The sequence below is a fragment of the Pinus tabuliformis genome, chromosome 5_1 (genome assembly GCF_031772625.1).
Source record: "Pinus tabuliformis cultivar Carrire ecotype Pingquan chromosome 5_1, CPIR1, whole genome shotgun sequence".
NCBI lineage: Eukaryota > Viridiplantae > Streptophyta > Pinopsida > Pinales > Pinaceae > Pinus > Pinus tabuliformis.
Window position 1 is genome coordinate 540,064,861 of NC_142305.1, and position 8,599 is coordinate 540,073,459.

Sequence of the window (8,599 nt, forward strand, 5' to 3'; positions counted from 1 at the left end):
GGTCTTTGTTTCATCGTAGCTTAATTTGTATTTTTGTAAGGCACCATTTGGTTAAATATGGAGATTCTTGGGACTCATTCCTTATTTGAAATGGTTTTGACAAACCCTATATTTGGCCAAAAAATTCCCCCTAGTGTTTTGCCCAATTTTTGACCAACCAGTCCAGTGCTATCTAAATCTTGTGATATTGACCATTTATACCTTGATAGGCCATGCCATTATGATGGGTCAGAATTATCTAATGACGCTGGGGTTAAAACTCATGATTCAATGCAAATTCGTATAGAACAAAGTATTGCAAGGAAATTAGGTTTTCACTACATTGAACTAGAAACCAAATTTGGGGATAATTTCAAGCCAAATTTATCGAACTATAATATACATTCTAAACTTGCATAACCAAAGGAAAATAGTCATCCAAACTCAAAACCTGAATCCTGAGAGGAGTAAACAATTAGCTCAAAAAATATCTGGAACAAATTGCAATAGGGGTAAAAATGTCCATGTTAAATAGGTCCATGTTGATCGTGAATCTCCTGTCAAGACTCTGTTGAAGAAGAATAAACCTTTGTCTGAAAATAACTCTAAATTTATGGATGACCATGTTCATATTGAAGGTGGTGATAATAACTATGATGACAATTACCAATACAAAGTTGATGTTGATAAATCTACATAAAAATGTAATAAAACCAATAATATTTAATTATGGTTCTTCACTTTGAACACATAATTAATCAACTTATATAAAAAATATTCAATTAAAGATGCTTAATCAAATTAGGGATAATTGAAATGATAAGTCTTCCAGATCAGGAAAAAAAAGCACAATCACTAAACACCTATATCATTATTATTAAATAAGCTAGTGTCAAAGTTATCATTTTGCTAAATTCATATGATCAAACAATATGTTAACGAAAGATTATGTAAATTGTCTAGTTCGAGCTCCGAGGATTTTGAAGTTTTTCCTTGTAAATATTAGCATTTGTTACCACGAGGACAATTGCAATGGATACGTCTCACAAACTTCCAAATGTTCTGGGATATCTTATCAGTGTTTTTCTCATTCTTCTATCAGATAATCTTGATATGGCCCAGAATGCCACGTAGCTCAAATGGGTTGTTATCCATATTCTTCGGGAACAAGTTGTTATGTTTTTGAAATTCTGTTTTTGTATTTCGAGGCTTTTATATATATATATATATATATATATATATATATGTGGTGACTCGGGAACTTGTTAAACTTTAATATTGTTAAGTATTTTGGTTTTAAGTATTTCAAATAATTATATAATATATGATAATAATGTTTATATATGATATTTTGATTTTTATGGTTTTTGTTTTTTATTTCTTTTAATTGTTTTATAATAAGTTGGTTTATAAAATAGTGAAAAAACAACATTGTTTCTGCATAATAATTTTTTTCTATGCATTTCTCAAGTCTAGGTTTCAATGAACTAGTTTAGGGGATTTAGATTATTGTAGTATGTTGGCTTGCATATGAGTTGAACTAATACTCCCATTATAACAATTTATGTATTATTATGGTCTTTCATAATTTGCATGTTGAACTATTTTTTGGTTCAAGTGCTAAAAAGTTATTGATTTATAGAAATTGTTACATTCATTAATTTTTTTATAACAGGTTGTTTTAGAAAATGGTGAAAAAACAACACTACTTTTGCATAATAATTTTGATCTATGCATTTCTGAAGTCTAGGTTTCTAAAAAGGAGTTTAGGAGATTTAGATTGTTTGACTATGTCGCTTGCATATGAGTGGAACTAATACTCACACTATAACAATTTATGTGTTATTATAGTCTTTCATAATTTGCATGTTGAACTATTTTTGGGTTTAAGTGCTAAAAAGTTATTGATTTATAGAAATTGTTATAGTCATGAAATATTACCTTGGCATAGCATTATGTTCACAGCATTAGGAAATTATAGGTATTTGTAATAACTATTGATGTCTAATAAGAAAAAGATTTTAGGTTATTTTGTGCTTGTTTAAAAGATTTCAGTTGTATTATTATACTTTTCTATATTTTTTATATAACATTAAGAGTTATAGATATTTAAAATTATAATTGTATTTAAAATTTAAAATTAGTTATATAATTTGATTTAGGAACATACTATAATGAAAATATAATTTTTCCTGTATAATTACCATCATTTACACAAATTTCTAGTTCCTTTCTTTTTTACTATACTTCTTGTATAATTTGTATATCATCCATGATATACAACTAATTACTAGTTTTATTATTGTATCATATTTAATTAGTTATGGAACTTGTAAGTTAAGGGTATTAACATAAAATAATAACTTAGCATTTATGTATATATAACATTAGATAATATTGGATTATTTTGCCTCTTCTCTTCACAAGAGGAAGATATCTGCAAGTTAACTAGGCTTTTAAACTCATGGATAGTTGCTACATCAAACAACTTGGACTATCTAAAAAGCCCAGTCTGAACCATATTCCCTTTATTGACATATAATTCAAAAACCAGTGCCAACACCACCTAACAAATCTCTACAAAATTCTAAGCAAATTCGACTAAAAATATACCAAAAAATATTATAATTATTTTAAAAAAAAATTATTTAAAAAAAATAATAATATATACCAAAAAACTTTTTTATTTACTAAGTCACAAATTATTATAAAAACAAACAAACAAACAAAAAATTGTGATGGATCATCTCATTTCTCTATTCCCATTTAAAGTATGACTACACATATTATTCAATTTAAAAAATCTTATTCAATTTTAAATAAAAGATAAGATTTTCAATAATAAAAAAAATATAATTAATATAATTTATTAAAACATGGCATAAAATCCTCAAATACCTTACCCCCTAATATTTTTACTTATTATACGTGTCAAAAATATTCACAAAATAATTTATTTTTAGATCGAAATATAATACCTCCGAATCAACACTTCTTCCTTAAACTTTCTGCAGGTTATTCAAACTCTCACTTTTTAGCTTTTAAGGATTTACTACAAATAGCAAAATTATATGTGCAGTGAATTAGGATTTGTTTCCATTCTTAGAAGTATCACGTAGCTTATGAAAGGACATAATCTCCCTATGTCAAATTAACGAAGAAATTTATGACAAGTTATAAATTTGTTTAACAAACCACCTCCTATATTCGCAATTGAGTAACAATCTCACCTAAAACTGTCTGATATGATCCTTAAACCGATATGATTTTGCACGATCCTCATTAAAACTCTTTACTGTTCCACAATCATCTCCATGCCATTTCTTTAAAAGTATAGAATTTATTTCTCCAAAACTGCATAATTTTCCTTTGAGTTCATTGTTACGGTCTGATCATATGTACATATGTGGAACTCTTCCCACTGTCGGTAGAAATTGCAATTGCAGAACCTGTATGCATCCTGTTACATGGATGCAATACACAATGTATGATGCATGGTATGCATCATATACATGATATACTAATCAACATGGGACGATACTTTATCCCGGGCCTGTTTCCCATTTTTGTTGAGTAATCAACTTTGTCAGTGAATACCTATAAATGGAAGATGTTTGTTCACTGACAAATTCTCAGGTTTCCTGAAATAGGTCCTCAGCTTCTGATCCCACGAATGCATCTCGTTCCTTTATATAGCTGCAATTAGGAGAGGCCTCTTCGTCCCTTCATACTCCATCCTGCAACTGGACATCATTATATTACTTTTTCAATACAACAACTGCTGTGTTGATCCCACAGCTTCTCTGATCGTAAATTTTCCCGATGATTCCTGAGTTTTATGTTGGGGGACTTTCCTGAGTCTGATATGTTTCTCATGGTCGCTTCATATGATTTCTTCCTACAGTTATATGCAGAGATTGACGTAATATGATATAATTTGTTTTTCACTTGTACATCCTTTCAAAATCTCCGAGAAATGGATGCCGGGAACAGTTCGAGTCAGATAATTTACTTTTCCGGGTATGAAATGGAAGACCAGGAGGCTGGAATCAGAGAAATGTATGCCCAGAATGATTCAGGTCAGCTAATGAACAGTTCCGGCCATGAAATGGAAGACCAGGAGGCTGAAAACATGAAAGAAGGTTCCCAGTTACATAGAGAAGTTAAACACTACCGCAAAGGCTGCATGGATTTTGTTCAGCCTACTCTCCTTCGAAAGGTATGCCTTACGATTCCATATGCTAATACATCTCATTTCACCCTATCATATATTAATTTATCTATGAGATTATTAAGCTTTGGATTTGGGATAAAAATGTAATATTCTCTCTTTGATAGGATCAAAATAAACAGAAACAAAATTTGAGTATGGTATTTATGGTAATATTTTCCCATAATATCAGTCCATGATATTTACCTTCGTTTTAAAAAAAAAACCATAAAATAAATTTTTATGGTATTTGAGTATGGTATTTATTGTAATATTTTCCCATAATATGAGTCCATGATATTTACCTTCGTTTAAAAGAAAACCATAAAATAATTTTTTTTAAGAGAATCCATCTAGCCATAATTCTTTTGTATGTCCATATGTGAAAATAATTTTCTTTTAATCCTGAATAAAAAGATCGCCCACCGCTTACTGAAAAAAATAATTTTCTTTGCATCCTGAATAAAATGATCACCCACTGCTCACTTTTCAGTAGTATTTTTGCTTTTTTCCTCTGATACTGTTTTGATATATTGAGTAAAACCCGGATATGTTCCATTATAAACAAACTATTAATTTGTTAAACTGTACTTACCGGTGGGGATTAAGGAGAGTAATACAAACAGCTCAGTTCAAATATTCTTGTATCCGTGAGGAAAGGTTTTAAATCTTTGAAAACTAATTTCACTCTTTCATCTGAATGTGAAGAAGTGTCTGAATACAATGTTTTTTCTAATTTTATTACTTTTTAGTAGTGATTATATGTGGTGTGCACTTTGTTTTAATTAGTCTTTGAATATGATGCATATACACATTAACAAAACATAAAACACACTTAACTTTAAATAAAGTTTTTTTTAAATTATGCCAAAAAAATTAAAACACACTTAACTTTAATTATTTTTAATTATTGCATGCACGACTAAACTTTAGTTAATTTCAATATTTTGTAATCCAATTCATCTCCAATTCTATTAATCGATATCTGTGCTCTAATAATTTTAGAATCTTCTAACCCTACTCCCTTTGCAAACCATGCTCTAATAATTTTAGAATCTTCTAACCCTACTCCCTTTGCAAACCAATTTTAGCTTAATAGACCTTAACAAAACACTTTGTCTGATTATTTCTTAACTATGGAATCTGTTTGCAGATAACAGCAGAGACGATTTCGACCTTTATTGTGGTTTTTGTAACATGCGGTTCCTCAATATTGGATCACGGAAGTCGGCCATTAGTGTCAAAGCTTGGGGTTTCTATGGCTTCTGGGTTAATAGTAACGGTCATGATATATTCAGTTGGTCACATTTCTGGGGCTCATATGAATCCTGCAGTTACCATTGCGTTTGCAACAGTGAGGCATTTTCCTTGGAAGCAGGTGACTACTTTCTCACAATCTGAGCAAATTCTTTCTTCGTGGTCAAGAATTTGAATACACAGATCTCATTAGGTTATGGATGTGCAGGTACCAGCTTATATTATAGCTCAATTGGGCGGGTCAATAACAGCTTCTTTTGCACTCCGTGTTATGTTTAATCCTGTAACAAACACGGGTGTAACTATTCCTTCCCAGACAGTGCTGCAGGCCTTGGCAATGGAAATCGTGGTTTCCTTCGTGCTCATGTTCGTCACCTCGGCAGTTGCAACTGATAGCAGCGCGGTAATTTCTTTGTATAAAATAGTGTACATAGTGTCCATAGAAACCCCAAAAACGAGTTCATGAGAGGTGAGGTGGTCCGCAGCTGCCATGAAAGATTGTCTAACTTTTTTTCGCTCACTTTATAGCCTTTGGTATATTTGGAAACTTCACACTTGCAGGTTTTCTCAATCCGTCTAGCCCATTCGGATTGAAGGAAAAACACCCCGCTTTTCATATAATTGAGGAATGTAAAACCCTTAGGCAATAGAGCTGCAATTCAAGTAAAATAAAAAACTGTTAGACACTATAGCTGGAATTTAAGGAAAATTTGGTGCAAAATCCGTTTAGCCCCTTCATATAATTGGGGCACTAAAAAACTGAAAAACGACTAGGCATTTCTATTGGAAATCGAAAGCATAAACCATAAGGCATAAAACTTTCGTTATTTTTTTTATCAATTTAGGCTTCTGTGATCTGTAATTTCTTTCCTCATACATAAAATTTATATTTATAAACATTAAAAATAATAAAGTAATTAAAGATTATTAATATAAAAAACTATCAATAATTTAAGAAAAACATTTTTACTCTTATTAATAAAATATATAACATTTTATTTTCAAAAATGTTATAAAATTTTAATTAAATCTATTTTGTTATATAATTGTGTTTTATAGGTAAAGTTGTTTACCCTTAAAATAGAAACAAAAAAAGCATATAATTTGATTGAGAGTTTACCTGTTTAGTATTATGTGTTAGTGTGATTTTTTTGAGATGGAAAATTCCAAAGTAAGTTATTCTTTTACTTAGTACAAAGACATTTTTATTGATTTTCCTTCAATGTAACTGCACACTATCTATAATGATAAAGATTTCCTAGTGATTTTCTTAACATTCTACTAAGTTTCTAGTACCTACCTTTGCATTCTCCTTGTCATGATTTATTTCTTTGCAAATATCTCAAGGGGTATTCACACCAGATGCACTTGTTGAATAATGTGCTACCAATTCGACTCTAAGTGAACAAGAGGGGTGTGATCTTGTTATCTCTTAACATTTTTGGAACATCATTCTGGATTAAGTTTCTTTATTTACTTCTTCTCTTCATTAACATTTTTTTGAAAAGCCTCCACCTTCTACACCATAAATTCCAAGCTACCACTACCTAAGCTAAGTATATCATATTAAACATTGAGAAAGCCCAAAAATAACCAGAAACAAAAAATAATATAAAACCAAAATTAAACCACCAACATTTAACTTAAACATCTCTATCCATAGAATGTGAGCTTCCTTAAAACTTGTCTCACACCAACCACTTTACTTCATAACATTATGAGTTAATTGTTATATGTTAATAATACTCATAATTGTTATGTGTTAACAATTAAGTTTGACACCCACCATAAAAAAAAATAATAAATAATAATAATAATTAAACAAAAATATAAATTAAAAATAACCTTTATTAAATATGTAAAATTCACATATAATAAAATATCTCAAATTCAAATTTAATAACAATTCTATATATTAATATTATTTTTAATCTTCAAAAATTTATTTATAAAAATTATTATTTATAAATGATTACCGAATACATAATTAAAAAAAAATTAAAAAATATAGACCATTTTAATTAAAAGTACTTTATAAAAATAATTTAAATTATATTAATATATTTTTAAATAATTTTTTTTATAAATCAGAAGAGTATAAATTTTATTTATTTAAATAATTTAGTAATTTTTTGTTAAAATAAATACTTTATTATAAAATTATAATAATTTTATAATAAATAGTAATAATGATAATTTTATTTTTACCGAATCCACTGCATTTCTCTTCTGAACGCGATGCAAAGATGCACTCCACCTAATTTGTCCATACTAGACAATCAAACGTTCTATGGTGACAGGGCCAATGTTTGAATTGTAAACCATGCAGATAGGAGAGCTTGCAGGGATAGCAGTTGGGTCGATGGTGATGATAAGCTCTATCTTTGCAGGGTGAGCTGCTGGACCTTTGACACCTTCGTTTCAGCATTATTATGAAGTAAATCCAATCTAATTTCTTTGGAACAAAAGAAACTGAGTAAAATTACTGTTTTTGGCAGACCAATATCTGGAGGATCAATGAATCCGGCTAGGTCTCTTGGTCCAGCGATAGTGAGCAATAACTACAAAGCAATATGGGTGTACCTGCTTGGTCCAATCGGCGGGACACTCATGGGTGCATGTTCATATAGTATCATACGCCTCACAGACAAGCCTTTGCAGGCTATTTCGTTGAGACGGGCATCTTCGTTTTGAAACTCGGGTCGGAGTCAAAATATGTAATTGCAAGCTAGTTTTTGGGATTCGAATTTAACTATCGGGACTTAAAAACTTCCATTAAATATGACCTAATGTAGCCTTTTTTAACCCGTAAGTATTTGATGTTTCCAGCTATCGGAATGTTTGGATCCAATTATTTGGTTTTGTTTCGGAAATTTAAAGTAATGTGCAGAGGAACAGTGGCCTGGACTCCTCTCTTGGGTGGACACAGATCTAGTCTACTAACTTATGTTTATTAACAGAAGAATGACTGTAATTAGTAAAAAGTTCAGGTCTTACTATAAAATATATACGTAAGATGTTTGACACATTGTTTATTATATAGATTTAAGCATTTTATTTCTCTCTATCATTTTATATTTTATTTTTAAATCTCATTTTTTTATTTAGGTTTTATATTTCATTTAATATTGAGAGAAATAATCAAATAAAATA

At 29.8% G+C, this 8,599-nt stretch overlaps 1 protein-coding gene across 1 annotated transcript; it reads left to right on the forward strand.

Annotated features, from left to right (window-relative positions):
- Positions 1-3,955: 3,955 nt before the first annotated feature.
- LOC149165936 (aquaporin NIP2-1-like) lies at positions 3,956-8,140 on the forward strand. The gene is made up of 5 exons (XM_089429988.1): positions 3,956-4,198; positions 5,343-5,567; positions 5,655-5,849; positions 7,776-7,837; positions 7,945-8,140. The coding sequence occupies exons 1-5, from the start codon at positions 3,956-3,958 to the stop codon at positions 8,138-8,140; spliced, it is 921 nt and encodes a 306-aa protein (XP_089286114.1).
- The last annotated feature ends 459 nt before the right edge of the window (positions 8,141-8,599 follow it).